At 37.8% G+C, this 21722-nt stretch overlaps 1 protein-coding gene across 2 annotated transcripts; it reads left to right on the top strand.

Annotated features, from left to right (window-relative positions):
- Positions 1–2448: 2448 nt before the first annotated feature.
- Positions 2449–21485, top strand: LOC127414596 (kelch-like protein 12). 2 transcript variants are annotated; one of them, XM_051652738.1, is made up of 12 exons: positions 2449–2800; positions 3707–3942; positions 7854–8007; positions 13107–13324; positions 14815–14964; positions 15101–15215; positions 15466–15572; positions 15903–16098; positions 16922–17080; positions 17986–18084; positions 18226–18412; positions 20500–21485. In XM_051652738.1, exons 2-12 carry the CDS (start codon positions 3760–3762, stop codon positions 20624–20626), a joined length of 1695 nt encoding a protein of 564 aa, XP_051508698.1. In that variant the 5' UTR covers positions 2449–2800; positions 3707–3759; the 3' UTR covers positions 20627–21485. The 2 variants fall into 2 exon arrangements, with proteins under 2 accessions (XP_051508698.1, XP_051508697.1); XM_051652737.1 differs by having other exon boundaries at positions 3704–3942.
- Positions 21486–21722: the final 237 nt, after the last annotated feature.

Here is a 21722-nt window from a genome sequence, read left to right as displayed (position 1 = left end):
CTCATTTGTTCAGATTCTAGCTCGGCTCTGGTATGTCTAAATGCTCAACAGTCTGACACAAGACTGTGTTGTGTTGGAGATCATCCAGATCTTATATATAATGCAGCAGTCAAACATACAATTTCAGTTTTTGTGGGTTCCTGCTCATGTTGGAGTGGAAGGGAATGAGGAAACAGACAGGTTGGCAAAAACAAGCTATGGTGAAGCAGGTCATTGATATGCAAATAACATAGTAGATCAGAGCTCAAATCAATAGTTTAAAAGAAAATACATTAGAAATGGCAGCAATGTTGGGATAATGAGGAAAAGGGCAGACAAAGACACATACACTCAATACAACCTCTGGTGGGAAGAGGAAGGACTTTGGGTAGGAATAGAAGAGAAGAATGTATAATTTCAAAACTCAGATTGGGGCACACAGGACTTAATATAATGATGCATTTAATAGCAAAACATCCAACATGATTATGTGATTGGTGTGGGGTCAGTGAATATGTAGAACATGTAATGCAGTACAGGAGGTATATCCACAACATTCTCAGCGAGTCCACTGTATTTCGCAAGGTGGGCAGAATTTCCGGTTGGCTAGCGGAAGTGCAATTGGTTGGTGTTTTGTGTGTAGCTGGTCAATGCTTGTGTGTCATGTGGTTAGATTTTTACTTTTTAAATGTTGTAAAATGTCTCTAAAATTTCCCGGACAATGCGTGCAGTTCATGGTTATCATAATAATCAAGCGAAACTAAAGTTTTATCTAAAACAGCAATATTATGATCAGAAACCACTCGCAAAGCACTCCAGTCCCAGATGCTGCTTCTTCCATCGCCTGATTGACTTAGAAACATCTGTTTGAAAATACTTGGAATAATTTGTTTGAGTGTTCTTTTCACTTTATTGGCAATTAAGAAGTCAAGAGCGGGGATTACTTATATTATCCACCATTACGGTCCGGCCACGATAGACGTCCAGAAACGGAGCAAAATGTATTACATAAGCGTTAGCATTATTGTGCTAACAGGTGTGTGTACATGTGCTGAAAGTTACTAGAAATTTTGAGTTTGTTCATTTCTATTTAGCATCTTTTTTTTTTTTCTGTGTGTGTGTGAATGCTTCACATTTTGAAATGGCATTATTACTGAGTATAAAAAAGAACAGTGTTTTTCCTGAACTGTCTTGAGTAGTGACAATGTTTTCAACTGTTTTCATGCTGTGATGCTAAATGGATAAATTCTTAGATGAGACATGTACAGTAGTGAGATGTTTTATCATGTTTGAAATTAGCTGTATTCTGATTTTCCTCTTTCCTGCATTGTTCCTGCCTGCAATTCACTTTCATTTGAGTGTTTTTGCAGAATATGTCTCCCCTTAAGGGGAAAAGGTGATTTGGAAAACAGTGTGCACCTTAAGTATCAATTAAATGTATTTGTACAGCTAGTGCTTTTAATAATACATACTATTTTATAGTTGCTTTACAGAGAACATTGAACTTTTGTGTACAATGAGCTTACTACACATTCATCTCCTGCAAAATAATTGTATTTTATCCGAAAAACGGCAGCAGGACAGTCTCATTGCTTGAGTCCTGTAATACACGAGCATCCTGCTGTCTGGACCTTCCCTGTATCTGCAGTAAGTACATCATCTTGGTACAACAAACTCTTCCGGTTCTGACTAGACTCAATATATGCTTTAAAATAACCATAATTATTTACATTTCTCAAAACATGTCCAACTTTACAGCTGTGAAGGCGCTAATAGGCTACATGGCTTTTCAGGTTAGTCATCGATAGATAAAGACTCAACAAAATAACTAAAATGCTTCTATTTGCGATATTTGGCCATAATCCTGAAATCCATAATCATCAACAGATAGGTGGGGAAGAACAATATCGCCTTGCTATAATTCGGTGATAATTTGTTCTTAAGTTTCTGTCATTTTTTATGCTGCCTTAGTATATAACATAACAATTGTTTACGCTTAACCGGAAGTTCCGCCCACATCGCCCGCAAAGCGTCATGGGACTCAGGAATATTGTGGATAGAGGAAAGACATAAACTATCAGAAGAATTAAGGAAGAAAGGAGAACAACAAATAACACTAAAGAGTGAATTAATTAAATAATAATAAGGTATATATACCATACCTTACAGTATATATATATATATATATATATATATATATATATATATATATATATATATATATATATATATATCACACACACACACACACACACACACACACACACACACTGTAAGGTTTTTTTCTCTTCTCCCCCTTCTTTCTGGGCTGTGAGGGGCTCGCAGCATACGCTGGAGGAGCTGAAAACGCAGCGCCAGCGGAGGCTTGAGCCCTGATAGGTTCAGGGGGACGGGGTTCAAATAGGGGTAGTCTCTGATCCAATGCTTACAGTAGATGGCGGTAATGCACTATTTTAGCTTGCGAACCGCCATTAAAAAAAGAAAGAAGAAGAAGATCATCAACACTCAGTTCGTCACATCTAACAGACGATTTATAATCTTTTACTAGCGCTCCTTCAAATTAACGTCGTGTAAGAATCTCGCGAGATTGACGAGAGAGCGATCCATTCTAGACACGACCTGTTTTGCTGGGGATGAGCGCAAATGTGAGCGCTGTTATTTTTCACTGCTGGAGTAGAATTAATCAAAGTACTTGAATTAATTCACTTCACACATGCGAGGCTCTCCTTGAGAGGGGTGCCAGCAGATGGACAAATAGACCGCCGTGTGTTGTCATCTAGTTCTGGTCCATTTCTGTTCTGCTGGGGATCAGTTGAACACTGTGAGTTCAGGTGCAAATGTATTTGTATGTGTGTTAGCATCCGTGTTAAGTTAGCTTTAGCATGCAGCTCCATCACACTGAGGCGACGCTTAAACTCTTACTTGAATTACACAAAGCACTTTTTGAGGAAATGATCTTTATAAAACAACAATACATCTCTAGAAATGATTTCTTGCTGCGGTCTGAGCACCCACCACACAAACTGTAACAGGTTGTCATAAAATTACTGTACAGCACAGATGAGCAAATCCTTCTTACATTTCATTACAACTGATGGTTTATCATGCTGCATTACCACACAGTTAAGTTCCAGATTGTCTTATTTTCCAAGGAAAAGCTTCTCGTTTCCATAAGCGTAGTAGGTTATTTCATTGAGACATGTATGACAGTATCCTGTTGTACACTAATAATATTTGTTGCCTTTATAAGTCAATAAACAGTGCAGTAAACTTAATCAAACCGTTTACAACGACTTTCTAAATTTTCAAGGGCAAGTTTATTCCCCCATTTCTATGGATCAGTTTTTATTTGGTTAAGTGTTTATAGCTAATATATAGCCATTCTCATAAAACTTGAAAAGTTTGGCTTTGTGCATGTTACAGCAGCTATCAACACAGCTACTTCAATAAAGAAAACACAGATATTGATTTCGACGTGCAATGCAATGCTTATCAGTATTTCTCCTCTCTTGATCTGGGAATTGATTATTGGTGTAGTAGTTTGCTACACTGTCTCCTAAGTGTTTAACTAATAAAAAGTGTGTGTGTGTGGTTTTTTTTTTTTCATCCCAAATTTGGGATGTGTACACAACATCTATGCATTAGACTGTGCTTTTAGTTTGTTGCCAGGAATTTTGCGATTATTGGTCATATAAAGTAGTCATTGATTGGTTGTGTCCTGCAGAAGGCATCATCCTGTTGTGCCTGAGGATTTGTCACTCCACCCCTCCCCCTGTTGTCATGGCGCCCAAGGACATCATGACCAATTCGCACGCCAAATCCATATTGAACGCCATGAATGCCCTGAGGAAGAGCAACACGCTGTGTGACATCACTCTAAGGGTGGAGGGCACAGATTTCCCTGCCCACCGCATCGTGCTGGCTGCCTGCAGTGATTATTTCTGTGCCATGTTCACCAGTGAGGTAACAAACACCCTCCTTGTCCACACTGGTTTTGAAAATATGTCAGAAATCACTGTTTAAACCACAATGCTTTTACCTGGCAATGTTAGCGCAGCTTGTTCTCAAATTATTTGCCTGAACAAACAACCTTAAATGAATAATTCACCCAGAAATGAAAATTCTCTCATCATTTACCCTCATGCCATCCCAGATGTGTTTGACTATCTTTCTTCTTCTGAAAAATGAAGATTTTTAGATGAATATCTCAGCTTTGTAGGTAAAAAAAATAAAATAAATTCTGCTCCTTCACAGTAGGAGGCGCAAGTGTTCTTTTATTCTCCGACATGCTGAATCTGAGTGGAACGATCTCAAAGGGCTGGTTAATCCGTGTATCATTCGTTCATTTCATATTCAATTTGGAATTCAAAATCAGAAAAATAAAAAAACAACTTATTTCATTATTCGTTTACAAAACCAATATAAAAAAAATAATGACTTGTTTTTCATAATTTCGATTTAATGCTCACGTTAAAAATAGGAAATTTGAAAAATAGCCATGGGACACTGTGCGTTTTGATTATTTAAGTAATATATGACTTGAATATTTGATCCGCAAAAATGGGTGGGCCTGAAACGCCCCTTTCTTCTGATTGGTCAATCTGCACCGTCGTCCTCCTCAATGCTGTGAGACAGAATATTAAATTATTCTCCAAAATTCGCCATGTTTATTGCAGCTGAGATATCTCTCTCTCATCAAATAGTCAGATTTATCAGACAGCCCTACGCATAAACCTAATGTCTTTGACGTTGCTCTGGTTTGAAAAGGCATGGTTATAACCATACATTCATAAGACTATTGAAGCATATACATACATTGTAAAGACTTAGGCTTAAGTTTAACTGCAGGGTAAAGTTAGTTTTAGGTTAGATATTTGTTGGCTATTCGCCTATGGTGCATAAGGGATCGTCTGAAAACTCCACCCACAACTAAAATGTCACTGGGGTCAGAGCAGTCATTTATGTGACTATTGACTTGCATGTTCTATCATAAAAAAACTTAGTTATTTAAAAATGCAAACAAACAAAAAAAAAAAACAACATTTCACAGGTTTAGTAGAGTGATCAAATCACTTTATTGTCACTCAACCATATACACAAGTGCAATAGTGTGTGAAATTCTTGGGTGAAGTTCCGAGCAACATAGCAGTCATGACAGTGATGAAACATATACCAATTTACAATAAACATCAGATTTACACAACACAATTTAAAATCTAATATACACATAATTACACACAACACGATATACAAATAATAATATACAATGTACAGTGTACACATACACACAATATAGAATACACGATATACAGTAATATACAATAAATATATTATTGTATATTTATATACAATATAAAAATAGTATATATAAAATGTACAGTAGTTTGTATTGTACTGTATTGACATTCAGGCTGTCGGTTGATAGTCAGTTGCCAGTGTGTTGTTAAGAGAGAATATAATTTATGACAGTCCAGTGTGAGATAATAAGATTAATAAAGTGCAGTGCTGATGTATATTGATCGTGAGAGATCAAGAGTTCAAAAGTCTGATTGCTTGGGGGAAGAGGCTGTCATGAAGTCGGCTGGTGCGGGTCCTGATGCTGCGATACCGCCTGCCTGATGGTAGCAGTGAGAACAGCCCATGGCTCGGGTGGCTGGAGTCTCTGATGATCCTCCGAGCTTCTGAGATGGCTGTGCATATGAATGTACAGTATTCACTTGTATTATGGGGGGAAAAAAATCACTAAAATTAACGAAAACATTATTTTCACATTCCAAAAGGTTGTAGTAGCTTCCCAGTGGATAGACTGACTTACTACAGGTGAGATTTTTACAGTACGTCCAATAATATGAGTAGTATTAGATTATTTAAAAAGTGAATTAAGTAAAATTCACCAAAATGTTATTTTCACATTCCAAAGGTTGTAGTAAATTCCCAGTAGATAGACTGACTAACTACAGGTGAGATTTTTTACAGTTAGTCAGTAAATCTACTGGGTAGTTACTATAACCTTTGGAATGTGAAAAAACATTTTCAGGAATTTTTATGATGTTTATCCTAAAATAACCTAATACTGTACTCATATTATTGAATTTACTGTAATAATCTCACCTGTCATAAATCAGTGGAATGTGAAGTAACATTTAGGTGAATTGTAGGTTGTTGTTTTTTTTTTTCTTGAATAATCTAATACTGTACTCGTATTATTGGACTTACTGTAAACATCTCATCTTTAGTATGTCAGTCTATACACTGGGAACTTACTACAACATTTGAAATGTGAAAATATAATTTTGGTGAATAATTATTTATTTATTTTAAATAATATAATACTGTATTCATATTATTGGATTTACTGTAAAAATCTCACTTGTAGTAGCTCAGTCTTTTAACTGGCAACCTACTACAACATTTGGAATGTAAAAGTGTACTTTTAATGTTTTAAACTTGCTCGTCAACTGAATGAGTGATTGGACACCGCCTGTGTTTAATAGTGAGTGGAAGTTTCAGACAGTCCCTTTAGAAGTAAGCAATGAAAGCACATTGGATCATTTTCAGTCGTTACTCTGCAGCCACACCAACTGACAGTTCTGAGTGCAGTGTTTTATGTCTGTATATTAAAGTTATATACCATTTATATTTATATACCATGTGTGCGCAATCTTTGCAAAGTTGCCACCGGCAGAGAGCGCGGATATGAAAAACCGAATATAAAAAAATATCGAACCTAAAGCTAACTGTACCCCGCTCTGGGAGCTTAGGTGTGAGGGACTTGCTCATCATGGAAATTATGCTAAAAGAAGGCAAGTTTATTTTATTTAGTTCATGAATGCTCATCTCTCAAAAGCTCGACCAGTGAACTTAAAATCAGCATTTACACATAGCCTTCACATTTGTCCGATAATAAAAGGCACACAAAACTGCCATTTATACGACCCAGTAGGTAAAGGTTACCCATATTCCCATTCAAAAACATGGATGTGGGAATGATCTGATAATTTATTATTTACTGTTATAATTCACTGGCATGAATGCTCATCTGTCTTGGAAGCACCCTATGTTAACTCTGTATATTCCCTGAACCACATCTCGCTTTGTTCATTGCACTGCAATATGTAAAAAAGAAAAAATTAACTGATTCTTTCAGTACTCTGATTTCTCATTTCAAAAACGCACAAAACACTGATGTCAATTTAAAACGCTTATTTATAGCTGCCTTAGACTAATTATTAGGACAAAAGGTGTCCTGACTGTAAGTCCACCATGACACGGTACATGACTTGTAAAATCGGAACTGTCCACGGCTTTAAAGTGACATCTGGTCACCCTAACTGCGAATGCCAGTCGATTCTCCAGTGCAATGTGGACCACCAGTGCCCAACTGATCAGCTGCACTGCATGGTACCACTTATAAATGAATAAAACAAGAAGGATAACTGTTAGAAGACATTTGGCATACAGAGCGAGGGATTAATCTTAATAAACATCTTAATGTGTGTGTGTGTGTGTGTGTGTGTGTGTGTGTGTGTGTCGCTCTTATCAACTGCTTCACGAGGCAAACATTGTCCTAATGCTGAATCGCAATTTTTAATATTGGTTTTGTTAAAGAATTTTCACTTCATTTTGTCAATTTTTCTCGATATGGAGTAATTTTGGAATGCCAGTTCTGGACACTTGACCCAAAACTTATATATTTGAACTGTGAGTTTTTTCTTCCTTAGTTCTTACCCCCAAAGCACATGGTGCTAAACATAGTTCCTACTCCAACATACTATTTTGCCATTGCACAAAAACAAATTTTCTTCTTTTTTTTTCAGGTATGTGTTATATTAGTGTAGTTATTCACTTATTAAATCTGACCTGTCTTTGTCTAGCTTTCTGAAAAAGGGAAGTCCTTTGTGGACATTCAGGGCCTAACTGCCTCCACTATGGAGATCCTGCTGGACTTTGTTTACACAGAGACGGTGCTGGTTACCGTTGAAAATGTGCAGGAGCTGCTGCCTGCTGCCTGTCTTCTGCAGCTTAAAGGTACAAACACACAAACCTGCCCAACTGACCCTGCGCTAAGCTCCAACCCCCATTGGTTACCGTTTCTTGCTCTGATAAGCTTTGTAGAACTTCCCATAGGAATGAAAGGAAGATTGCCATGAACAGCACATTGTTTTGGCAAAATATTTGGCATAGTGATTAAAAAATTGACCCGGGAACACAAAAGATGTAACAATTTTATCAAATGTATTTATATCTCTTAAATAATTTCTTCTAAAAATCTTAAATAAATTAATTATGTTCATTTTGGTAGTCTTGACAAAGACACAAAGTTTGGTTCCTGTACAAAAAACTATGTGGTATTTAAAAATTATGATTTACCTCTACTGGGTCAAAAATTACCTGAACACAATAGGAGGGTTAATCCATAGCATGCACTTCTCAGGATTAATTTAAAGAAAAACACATGTATCCTCACTGGGTACCTTTTGTCACTGTTATAACTGACCCTGCAAAAACGGGGGGTTTTCCCCATATTTTTGGATAATTTCCATAAAATTTGGCTTAAAACTACTCATGACTACCATAGACTCTCATTTGAAAAAAGCAAAAGCTTGTCAGATGAAAATGGCCTACGGCAACATTTGCTAAGATAAGATTGGTCAGTTACACTTAAGGCAGGGCTTCGCGAAGGGTCAATTCATATCTTTGTGTTTCTGATCATTACTTTATTACATTATTTTGTCTGCATATATGCAGCCTAATGCTCTGTTCACAAATGCAGTGACTTAATATTATCGCTAGTCTCTGTGCTGTGAAGTCTATAGTGGCCGTTCCTTCTGCTGTCGCTTTATTGTTATTGGTGGACTGGATGTCTGGCCATATCTTTTGAAAATCTGATCACAGATTAGATATGTTGCCTGTAAAAGTAAGATATCATTCTACACCGATCAGCCACAACATTAAAACAACCTGCCTAATATTGTGTAGGTCCCCCTCTTGCCACCAAAACAGCGCCAACCCGCATCTCAGAATAGCATTCTGAGATAATATTCTTCTCACCACAGTTGTACAGAGCAGTTATCTGAGTTACCATAGACTTTGTCAGTTCGAACCAGTCTGGAAATTCTCTGTTGACCTCTCTCATCAACAAGGCGTTTCCATCCACAGAACTGCCCCTCACTGGATGTTTTTTGTTTTTGGCACCATTCTGAGTAAATTCTAGAGATTCCTGACCCGTATCTGCATGATTTTATGCACTGCTGTCACACGATTGGCTGATTAGATAATCGCATGGATGATTATTGGTGCCAGATGGGCTGGTTTGAGTATTTCTCCTGGGATTTACACAACAGTCTCTAGAATTTGAATGTAGAACACAATGTTAGGAATGTTAGGTGGTTTTAATGTTGTGGCTGATTGGTGTAATTTGACAAGGCCGTTTATGCCGTATTAATGGTTGACAAATGAGCATTCTGCAGTGGAGATTGTTGATATATTAACTACAGCAGTACATTAAATCACTGACTAGATGATGAACGACCCATCAATGTACGAATAATTTGACAAGAAATCAATTTTCTTTTTCCTAAAAATGCACATTCTGAAGGGAAGAGTGTTTTAATATGAACTGCAGCAGTGCTCATTGCATGAAATCATTAACAAGATGAATGATCTATCAATGTACAAATCAAATTCATTTAGACTGCTGACGTTTTTTCCACACATCATTTTTACTATATCAATGTGGTTACAGACAAATCATATAGAACAGTGAAGTGAGCTCCACTGACACTGACCTCCACTGACACTGACCTCCACTCATGGTCTTCAGTCCTCTTGGTAGTCGCTTAAAACATTTCTAACACTTTCTGAAGTTGCTGGACATGCCCACATCTAGTCGCACATGCCACCAGCTCTCATTGAAAATTAATGAGATCATGTCGCTTTGTCTCTGGAAGTCGTTGCATGTGTAAACAGAGCTAAATTAACTTTTTTTTTTTTCTAGTTTTGCATTTGTTGACATGGACGTTATTACTAACATCAGTAACCTGTTAACAGGATTACATTATAATATCTATCATTAACAAACTAGTTTTACTAAGATAGCTTGTGTCAAACAAAAAGTTTGATAAGTGAGTTTAGTACATCTGTATCATACACATGATGGTGTGTAGCCATGTGTTTTACTCGTGCAATATATGATAGAGATATGATGAGAAAAAGATATGAAATCCTAGTATGTCTAATGTAAAAAAAAAAAAAAAAGAATGACAGACATTGTGTTTTCAACTTTTTTTGGTTGATGTGATTTTATGTTTATGTCATGAGGCAATATACATTAAAAACTAGATGAGAGCATAAGAGAATGCTCCACTGGGAAGAAAACAAACACATGGACAAACCTGTAGTACATGAGGGGGTTATTATTGTCACAAATCTGCTATTAGAACATTGCAGAGGATAAAGTCTAGAGAAGACTTAAAAGAGTTTCTATCAGTCTTTGTCTCCACTGTTAAGAACAAATCATTGTTAGTGATATGTATTACTTTTTCCAGAAAGTAATACATTATTATAGGCTGGAAAAAGCTTTTAGCCTTCTTAGAAACAGTATTTTTGAAAGAAAAAAAATCTTGAGCACTTAACTGATTTGCCATTTTTGAGAGAATGGATAAAAGCCCTTTCTGAGAAGGACCAACATTGATTTGTTGACTGGAGTTCGCCAAAAGCCCTGTGACAACCTAAAAGCTTTTTGTCATTTGAACTCTTTGGCCTGTTTTTGAAAGTTGAGCTCTTTGGCCTAAAAGAAAAACATTTATGTTTGGCACATACAAAATGCAGCCCAACATCCAGGTAACACCATCCCTGGGTGGTGGCAGTACCAGGCAGGGTTGCTTTTCAATGAGATGTGATGGAAAGCTTGTTGCGTTAAATGTGTATGACTTTCTTTCTTCTGCTGAACACAAATTAAGATTTTTAGAAGAATTTCTCAGTTTTGTAGGTCCATACAATGCAAGTGAATAGTGGCCAGAACTTTGAAGGTCTTAAAATCACATAAAGGCCACATGAAAGTAATCAATAAGACTCCAGTGGTTAAACCCATGTCTTGAGAAGCGATAGGATAAGTGTGGGTGAGAAACTGGGCCCGTATTCACAAAAAATCTTAAGGCTAAAAGTAGCTCCTAACATGGAAATTTAGGAGTAACTCTTAAAAATTAGGGGTGTGTCACTCAATTTTAGGACTCTTTAACATTTTTATCTAAGAGTAATTCATTAAGCATTTTAACGCTAAAGTAGCTCCTAAACTCACGACAGCTTAGAAGTCCTCCTGAGGACTCACAAACAATCCGAAGCATATCTGCTGTTGTCAATCCACATTAAAATCAATATATTAGAATATTATTATGACATTGACTGTTTAAAAAGGTATTGCCTGAATCACGAGTCTATGTATTTTAATAATATTATATAATTAATATTTTAATGTTGACATTGACCTTTAAAAAAGGTATAGCCTGAATCACAAGGGTATTTTTATTATTGTAAACATAGTTAGAGGTGCAGTAACCTCTCTCAAAAACTGAAACAAACCAATTACACCAGAGATAAAGGTTTTAAAAACTCTGTGCTCCCGGCCACATCAAAATAAATCTGTGTAGCGTGGATGAATTGAGAATTTCTGTCATTCGTCAGCAGAATCATCTATCAAACTATATAATATGCCCTCTCCAGACCGAATATCAACTGACAGTTCATAGCATATTTTTTCCAGAGGATGCGCATTTGCTGCAGAGAAAAAGGGGGCATTCACGGGGAATCACGGCAATCACAGGGCTACCCAGTGTTTTGGTGCTGTTGATGGGATGCATGCTCATTTCATCCATTTTCATCCATATCTAATCTACTGTATGTATGTATATATATATATATATATATATATATATATATATATATATATATATATATATATAATATAAATATATATTCTACCGCCTATAGAATGTCAATGGGACCGTCGTGTTATGCTATTTTATGCTATTGTGGGCTCCTCTTGGTAGAAGGGCTCTGGCGCTGTGTCAGTTTGTGAAGTGTGCATCAGTGTAATGACACCGGATGGACACAATACAAAGGTTTCACCCTTCACACCAGTGTTTATGCCGTATTAATGGTATATAAGTTAATCGCGATTAGCAAAAAATGTATGTGTTAAACTTAATCACATGCGTTAACGTGTTAATTCTGACAGCTCTAATATATAATACTGTATATCGTTGTCTGTCTTGGCTGACAAATAGCGGTTCCCTGTCTACCAATCACTGTGGGTGATTTAAAAAAGCACACTAATAAAACGTGACGTCATCCATAGCAACAAGGTCAACTCCGCCTAACTCTCATCTTAAGATTTCCTTAGTTAATTTGCTCTTAGCAGTTTGGTGAATAGGTTTTAAGAAAAAACTCCTAGCTAGGATCTCTTTGGAGAACTCTTAGTAGTAAGATAAAAATCTTTGTGAATATGGACCCTAATCAATATTTAAGTCCTTTTTTACTATAAATTCTTCTTCCTGCATAGTAGGTGGCGATATGCACAAAGAATGAGCATCGCCAAAAACAAAAGAAGAAAGTGAAAATGGAGATTCATAGTAAAAAAAGGACTTAAATATCTATCTGTTTCTCACCCACACCTATCATATCTCTTCTGAAGATATGGATTTAATAACTGGAGTCGTATGGATTACGTCTATGCTGCCTTTATGTGCTTTTTGGACCTTCAGAGAACTGGCCACCATTCACTTGCATTGTATGGACCTACAGAGCTGATAAATATCTCTTATTTAGGAGGTTTTTTTGTTTGTTTTTGTTGTTTATTAGCAGAAGAAAGACACACCAAGTCATACACATCTGGGATGGCATCAGAGTGAGTAAATGATGAGAACTATTAAAAATGAAAGGCCTTGATTGTTTAATACTACTAAAGTAACGGTACAATAATCAAACCATTAAAGAGCCACACATAATACAGAAAATAGTTTGCTTATTTGTATCTGCTTATTCTGTTTTCTATTGTGCCTTTTTACTACACAGCTTAAACCCATTTGATGGTGTGTATGTTTATTTGTGTGCGTGTGTGGTCCCCACAGGTGTGAAGAGAGCTTGCTGTGATTTTCTTAATAGTCAGTTGGATCCATCAAACTGTCTGGGAATCAGAGACTTTGCAGAAACGCATAACTGTCTGGACTTGATGCAGGCTGCTGAACTGTTCTCACAGAAGCACTTTGCAGAGGTAGTGCAACAGGAAGAGTATATGCTGCTCGGTCAAAGTGAGGTGGAAAAGCTCATCAAGTGCGATGAGATCCAGGTGAGATTCAACTTCAACTCTGTCTTTCCCTTACAGACACCTTACCTGCATTCAACTCCTTTGTTCTTATGGATATCTCAGTCTGAGTGAAACAAAGGTTATTATACACTGATCAGCTACGACATTAAAACCACTGAGAGGTGAAGTGAATAACATTTATTATCTTGGTACAATGGCTCCTGTCAAGGGGTGGAATATATTAGGCAGCATGTGAACAGTCAGTTCTTGAATTTCATTTGTTGGAAGCAGGAAAAATGGGCAAGCGTAAGGATCTTAGTGACTTTGACAAGGGCCAAATTGTGATGGCTTGATGACTGGGTCAGAAAATCTCCAAAACAGCAGGTCTTGTGGTCTAGTGGTTAGTACCTACCAAAAGTGGTCCAAGGAAGGACAACCGGTGAACCGGCAACAGGGTCATGGGTGCCCAAGGCTCATTGATGTGCGTGGGGAGCAAATGCTAGCCCATCTGGTCCAATCCCACAGAAGAGCTACTGTAGCACAAACTGGCAGAAGGCAGGCCGGCAGAGGCAGTGTGATGCTCTTGGCAATGCTCTGCTGGGAAACCTTGGGTGCTGGCATTCATGGGATGGATGTTACTTTGACAAGTACCACCTACCTAAAAATTGTTGCAGACCACGTACACCCCTTCATTCGGTATTCCCTGATGGCAGTGGCCTCTTTCAGCAGGATAATGCGCCCTGCCACACTGCAAAAATTGTTCAGGAATGGCTTGAGGAACATGACAAAGAGTTCAAGGTGTTGACTCGGCCTCCAAATTTCCCAGATCTCAATCTGATTGAGCATTTATGGGATGTGCTGGACCAACAAATCTGATCCATGGAGGCCTCACCTCGCAACTTACAGGTCTTAAAGGATCTGCTGCTAACGTCTTGGTGCCAGATACCACAGGACACCTTCAGAGGTCTTGTGGAGTCCATGCCTCAACGGGTCAGAGCTGTCTTGGTGGCACGAGGGGAACCTACACAATATTAGGCAGGTGGTTTTAATGTTGTGGCTGATCGGTGTATAAAAGCTTACATATCTCCTGATCAGAGTGAGACTTCATTGTATCTTAACTGTGTCTGTTTTACAGAATTTTGCGCTTCACTCATAAAAACCAGTTCAGGCCAGCTGTCTTGGCAGTATATTTCTCTGCAAGTTTGAAATTGTCTTTCTTTTGGTTTCCTTTCAAGTGCAGCCCACCCCCTTATTTTCATGTCTTTCTTTTATCTGTTTATGCACACACAAACTGTTGTTAAATTGCTGACTTTCAACTTGGCCCATTTATTGTGAAGGTTTAATTACAGCCACTGGACTTGAATTTACAGTCACATCCAGAAGTTGCAGTTCTAAACCTTGAAAATAAAAAGGAATAATCGCTGCAATAATGTCATGCTTCAGGGACCTTTGTCCTAGATTATGTCTGAACAAATCTGAATGGTGTATTCGTATGTGTGTGTGTGTGTGTGTGTGTGTGTGTGTGTGTACAGGTTGATTCTGAGGAGCCTGTTTTCGAGGCAGTTTTGAACTGGGTGAAGCACAACAAAAAGGAAAGAGAGCCGTACCTGCCCGATCTGTTGGAATATGTGCGCATGCCGCTGCTCACCCCACGATACATCACTGATGTCATTGACATAGAGGTTAGATTCTCCAATGCACCTGAATAAATAAGTGTACAGGATGAAGCAGTTGCATGTATTTTTGCAGTTCATTTTTTGTGCATTATTCAGTGATCATTGTACATTAAATGGAGTGATGTGTCTGCGTGTGTTTTAGCCATTGATACGTTGCAGTTTGCCATGTCGAGATTTGGTGGATGAAGCAAAGAAGTTTCACCTTCGGCCAGAGTTACGAAGCGAGATGCAGAGTCCTCGAACCCAAGCAAGACTCGGTCTGATGCCTCTGTGTGTTTTTAGTATTTAGGCCTGAAATCCTTCATTCCAATGAATCCTTAAAAATGACTTTTAGACCATTAGTCACAGTGATGATGTAAAATTCATTATGTAAGATCAGGCTGTTGGTGAATCAGATAAGCCTGCCTTAACATGTTGATTTTCTAGGGAAGCCTTGTTATAATTAATTAATTATTAATTAATAATTAATTAATAATGCATTCAGACTTTTTTTTGAATGGGTTTCAGGTGCCAAAGAGGTCCTGTTGGTAATCGGAGGATTTGGAAGCCAACAGTCACCCATTGATGTTGTTGAGAAGTATGATCCCAAAACCAGAGAGTGGAGCTTTCTGCCTGTGAGTGAAGTTTTCTTTTGTTCATCTTTTGAGCACACTGTGACGAGGAGGAGGAGGGCGTGCATCCTCACGGCCCGGCCACGCCCTCCTCCTCGTCACACACACCTATTCACTTTTTTCCCAAAGTCAGTGGCTAAAAGGGCTGTTAGAGCAAATTGTGGTTGTGCATCCATCACCCCAGATCATGTTATGACTCTGACTGTTTGCAGGTCTGTGGTAATTGCATGCTGGAGTAATTAAGTGTGATGTAAAGTGTGCATTTTTGACTGCGAAGTAGTTATTGACAGCTTTGTTCAAAATAACATCCCACCTTGTGCTTTTATGTTCCAGAACATTGCAAGGAAGCGACGGTATGTTGCAACTGTTGCGCTTAATGACCGTGTTTACGTTATTGGTGGGTACGATGGCCGATCACGACTGAGTTCAGTTGAGTGTTTGGACTACACAGCAGATGAAGATGGAGTCTGGTATTCCGTCGCAACAATGAATGTACGTCGAGGCCTTGCGGGAGCCACAACTCTTGGAGGTAAAAGTGTCACATTTGTCACTCTGAACCTAAGTTATTCTGATGCTTATTTGCACACTTTAATAAAGTTTCTTTTAAGGATGAGCCATGATAGTTGACTAGTTGTTTAGTGAGGTCGACTAATTTATTTCAATTTGATGACTGTTGTTAGACTGTTTACATGGTAAAACCCTCTCAGAAAAGAGTTTAAATTCTTCCCCTTTAAAGCACGGTTGACACAGCCATACACACTGGTCTGTTTTTTTTTTAGTCTTGCTTAAGTGTTGTGTTTTTATGATGACGTGTCAAGATAAAAATTGGCCAACTTTCAGAAAAGTGGTTTGAGACTCATGCATTCTGTTACATTCTGTTACATTCTGTCTGTGCTCCATTTTGAACCCAAGAATGCATCTTATGTAAACTCCCCCTAAGAAACATTGTGTCTAATTACACAAGATTTCTTTAAGATTGATTAGACTTTGAGCATATGTAGTTTTGTACATCCCTGTTTTCTTTTAAATTCTGGCCTAATGTGGGCTGTATTTATGTAGACTTTTTGAGATGTGACGATTAATTGAAGCAGTACAGATAACACAAGGCTGAAACTAAATCTTCAACCAAACAAGTTCAGTAAGTCTAAATTGTGTTCAGTGGATGTAAAGTAGGTGATTTCCTTCAGTAAACGTTCTCAGGCTGAACATCACCTAAAGCACTTCTTTTTTCAGAAGAATTATTGTCAGTTGAGCAAACCACCTTTTGTGTCAATAAAAATGTTGGTATTTACAAAACTTCTCTGACTCCCATTTTCTGCCCTACATTATACTGATCATTTTTTCTTTCCCAGACATGATCTATGTGGCAGGTGGATTCGATGGTAGTAGACGTCACACCAGTATGGAACGTTATGACCCCAATATTGACCAGTGGAGCATGCTGGGAGATATGCAGACTGCCAGGGAGGGAGCAGGACTTGTAGTTGCCAGTGGACTCATCTACTGTTTAGGTAATGTTCTACAGATGAAAATGTATGGAACTTCAGAATGATACAATGGATGTTTCAATCAGATTCCTAGTTCAGTAGTCAGGGCACTGATCAGTGAGTCAGCCATTTCTAGGGCTGTCTAATTCGCTAAATCGTTCCAGTGCACTGAAACGTTTGCTCCCAAAAAAGTCGGAGAATGCACCGTAAAAACCATGGAGCATCCTTGCTCACTATGTCCCCTTAGCGGAAATGTTGTCGGTTTTCTGAAGTCTCAAGTCTCACGAGCACAATTGTAAAACTATGAAGTCAAAACTTTATTTTCTATTTAAAAGAGATGTTGTTTGTAATGTCATTCATCCATAATGACCATGAAATGGAAACAATCTTTTCAATTTTAGAGTTGTTAGAAGAAGCATAAAAATACACTCCTTTATATTTTTATTTCATGGTCATTTATCTTTCATAATAACAATGTACATTTGAATATCTACAACGAAAATGCACAACAGTGTCATCTATACAGAGATGTTGTTGATTAATACCAGCTGTGTGATGCGCGAGCCCGTTATCGTGTCGCAGGTAATTGAGTCATAAGTGTCTCAAAGTTCAGTGGATTAACACCTTTGCCAGTGCCTGAATTTGTGTTCACGATAAACTGATTCACGACATAGGGAGCTGATTGAGATGCACCAAATATTTATTCTCAGAGAAAAAGTTACATTTGTTATATAAAGGTAAATTGAAATTCACTGGAAGTCTATTAAGACTTAAATTATTTTGGTGTTCTTGTACTGAGAAACCAGAAATACAATTCCTCCCAATCAGCATGCATAAGAACAGAAAGCTGGGAGGGTTGGCACCGACATGTTTATGTAGACCTACAATTCTTCTGTCCTGTGGTAAACATTGTGGTGTTGTGGCTGCAGGAGGCTATGATGGTCTGAACATCCTCAATTCTGTAGAGCGGTATGACCCTCACACAGGGCACTGGACCAGCGTCACTCCCATGGCCAACAAACGATCGGGTATGCATGCATGCATGCATATATTTTATATTCTGTAATAAGTCCTAAAACATATTTAAGTGAGTAGTTGGGAAACCAGACTTTTCTGTATAACGTTTCTAGCATTATCACCACTCAACTGTTTTTATCTGTGTATGGCAGGTGCTGGCGTGGCTTTGCTGAATGATCACATATACGTTGTCGGAGGGTTTGATGGCACAGCCCACCTATCTTCCGTAGAGGTTTATAACATCCGCACAGACTACTGGACCACTGTAGCCAATATGACCACTCCACGCTGCTATGTCGGAGCCACTGTCCTGAGGGGCCGCCTTTACGCCATTGCAGGGTGAGATGTCAATATGCACATTAAAGGAATATTCCGCATTCAATACAAGTTAAGCTCAATCAACAGCATTTGTGGCATAATGCTGATTCCTACAAAAATGAAAACTGTTCCTCGTTTTCTTTAAAAAAATAAATAAATTCAAAAAGTGAGTGTTCCAGTGAGGCACTTACAATGGAAGTGAATGGGGCCAATTTTTGGAGTTTTAACGCAGAAATGTGAAGCTTATAATTTTATAAAAGCACATATTAATTATTCTCTTAAAACTTGTGTATTATTTGAGCTGTAAATCATTGTTTTTACAGTTGTTTCAGGGTTTTAGGGTTTACAGCATTACGTCTACAACAAAGTTGTATAATTGGTTATAACTTTTACATTGAAAAGGTTAGCAAGTGATTTTATCACACTAAAATCATGTTACCAAACTTATTGTTTACGTATTGTGGCTATAATTTTGAAAGGACGAGTATTTTAACGTTTATGGTTTGACCCCATTCACTTCCATTGTAAATGCCTCACTGGAACCCAAATGTATTTTTTAGTTTTTTATTTGTTTTAAGAAAATAAAGAATGAGTTGAAAAAAATGCTGTTGATTGAGCTTAAAGGGGTCATAACATACTCTCTTTTTATTTTATTTTTTTAATCTTCTCTGAGGTCCACTTATGTAAGTAAAGTTTTTTGCACCAAACAGTCATAATATAGTCATATATAATAATCTTCCACACTGTCTCTTAGCATCTGTCTGAAACGCTCGGTTTTAAGCTGCCTGGCCCTTTAAAAAATTAAATGTAAATGCCCACAGTTGTGATTGGCTAACATCATGCAGTCCTTCCAATACAGCCATTTTTTTAACTCAATCTGAAGAAAATAAACAAACGAAACACAACATTATAGTACTACATTTCAGGGTTAACATATAACGTACACTCAACACATTTCATCTGAACATATCAAACTGTTCTCTCAAGTACAGCATAAACTATCAAACAGTCATGACCTTTGAAACATTCATGAATGGAATTGGTTTCTTAAGTTTTTTTGTCCAATTTTAACAGCCCCATCTTTCAATATTAGTTCCTTTGACAAGCAATACATGCTGATATGAGTCGAAAACACACATTCTACGCTAAAATGTTATGAATACGCAAGCGTAATACAATCCACGGTGATGTTGGGTGCTTCAAACGGCTTCAATAGGCCAAAGCTGTGACGCTGGTCTTCACCAGAATGACATCTCACATTTTCCAGGTTTGTTTACACACAAGACTGCATGTATTTCTTCCAGTCAGTGGCATTAGCAGAATGAGACGCGTTTTTAAAAGTTGCGCTTGTACTGCTATTAAAACGCAGCACACATCGCCGGTGCTGTGTGGAAACGTATCAATACGATCAAATACGTAGATCTAGTCCATGTTTGGTCCAAGACCAAAATTTAAAAAAGAACAGATGGGTGCAAAAACGGTCCAGGACGCCTTCAAACAGCAAGAAAACAGCAGTGTTTTTGGAGTTATAACTTGACATTGCGTCTTTTAAAAGCGGTGCGAGAGGCATGATAATGGTCAAAGCCATGCACATTTATGTAGAAAAACATTTAAATCCAGATAGGCACATGAAACTGTCCTGTGTAAGTCCCATTTGGATGAATCTCCCATGACAGGCCCATCTCTCTCTTCTTCCTGTGTGACTGACTGAGTGTCAGTGGGCGGGGCCAAGAGTGCAATGATGGAAAAATAGGCGTTGAAGAGGGAGTCATATGCAAATGTATTTGGTCCTTGTGACGTCACAAGTTCCACAAATTCTAAACAAGCCATTTTTGTAGCTTGGTTTAAATAAATGGTATTTTTCTACTGAAGAGGAAGTTTTCAGTTCTGAAACTTACAGTATGTAAGTATATGTCAAAAGATCAAGGAAAATGTTATTCCTCATGTCATGACCCCTCTAACTTTTACTGAACCCAGAATATTCCTTTAAAAACAACTTCTCAGCTTTGTGTCTTTTTGTTAGTTGATTTGATTGTCTGTGATGTGAAAATAAATGCATGTTCTTAGTTAACAAGATGCTTTGATATCCTGTGTATCTCCTTTTGCAGATACGATGGCAACTCCTTACTCAGCAGCATTGAATGTTATGACCCTGTGATCGACAGCTGGGAAGTGGTGACTTCAATGGCAACACAGCGCTGTGATGCAGGTGTTTGTGTGCTCAGAGAAAAATGAGAAGAGATGTGAGTCTGAAACAGATGAGCTTTAGAATATTTGGAAACCGGAATTGGTGATCCACTGCTCAGCGGAGCATCCAGACTCCATTTTTATGACTCTCTCCTCTATTTGGACTCAAGTTCTGTTGCCATCTGAGATATCAGTGTTTTCCCTTGAAGTAGGAAAAACAATAACTTTAAGATACAGTCAACATGTGTTTTGCCACCATGTTTTTTTCTTCATACAACTATGGTTGGTTACCTGTGAGATTCACGCAGTTGGGTCCTCTAAAGTGCAATATAATATACTGGTGTCAAAATGTCTTCAAGAAGAGAGAAGTTTGTGTATGCCTTCCTGCCCATCTGACCGAGTCCTTCCTGCATACTGACTTCTTTAGTCAAAGAAGAGAAAATTACCAGATTCATCTCGATATGTTGACAAAGGTGCTTTGTGTAATTTCTCTCGTAGTCTGTAATGTCTGCAGTGACATTATTATCTCTTAGTTCTGTCTCTGGTGGATTGGGCTCCCATTATTGACCTAACCCTTTATAAATGTGCCTGATGCACCATGGATTTTTCCATTATCATGTACAGAACAATCAGCAAGATGCCATAAATGCAGTATGCTGGTGTTTTAAGTGTGCTTGGTAGTATGAATCGGAATTAATGGGTTAATTTAGCTGTATGTGCTCAGTAAAAAAAAAAAAGACCTTATGTTGTTTTGTTGAATACTAGCAAATTGACCCATTAATAAGAATAGAGGACAAATTGCATGGATGAAGTTCTGCAGTGCATTGTTGATGTGATAATGTGGTTTTAATATGGTGAATTCATGATAAAGACAATAAAGGAAATGTCTGTTTATCATGTAACAAAACTGAGACAACTGCAAACATCTAATCTCATTTTATCTTGCCTGTGTGAAGATTTTAGATGGACGTTCCCAGAAATCAATCTATCTTTTCACAGTTTCACACTTGAAATGCAGAATAATTTATATGCCAGGGTAGCTGCTCTCCCTCCCCTAAATTTGCAAATGCAATAACTCGCTGTGGTAAAATGCAGTTTTTTTGTTTTTTTGTTTTAAGTGATTGTAAATATATTTGTTAATATT

Source organism: Myxocyprinus asiaticus, chromosome 24, assembly GCF_019703515.2.
Source record: "Myxocyprinus asiaticus isolate MX2 ecotype Aquarium Trade chromosome 24, UBuf_Myxa_2, whole genome shotgun sequence".
In the NCBI taxonomy this organism is placed as follows: Eukaryota; Metazoa; Chordata; class Actinopteri; order Cypriniformes; family Catostomidae; genus Myxocyprinus; species Myxocyprinus asiaticus.
This window is presented reverse-complemented; position numbering and strand designations above follow the sequence as displayed.

Excerpts from the sequence above, each read along its gene's own strand:
- LOC127414596 (XM_051652738.1), top strand. The coding sequence starts at position 3,760 with ATGGCGCCCAAGGACATCATGACCAATTCGCACGCCAAATCCATATTG. Across the intron at positions 3,943-7,853 it reads GTGCCATGTTCACCAGTGAG|CTTTCTGAAAAAGGGAAGTC; the intron begins GTAACAAACACC and ends GTCTTTGTCTAG. Across the intron at positions 15,216-15,465 it reads TCGAACCCAAGCAAGACTCG|GTGCCAAAGAGGTCCTGTTG; the intron begins GTCTGATGCCTC and ends AATGGGTTTCAG.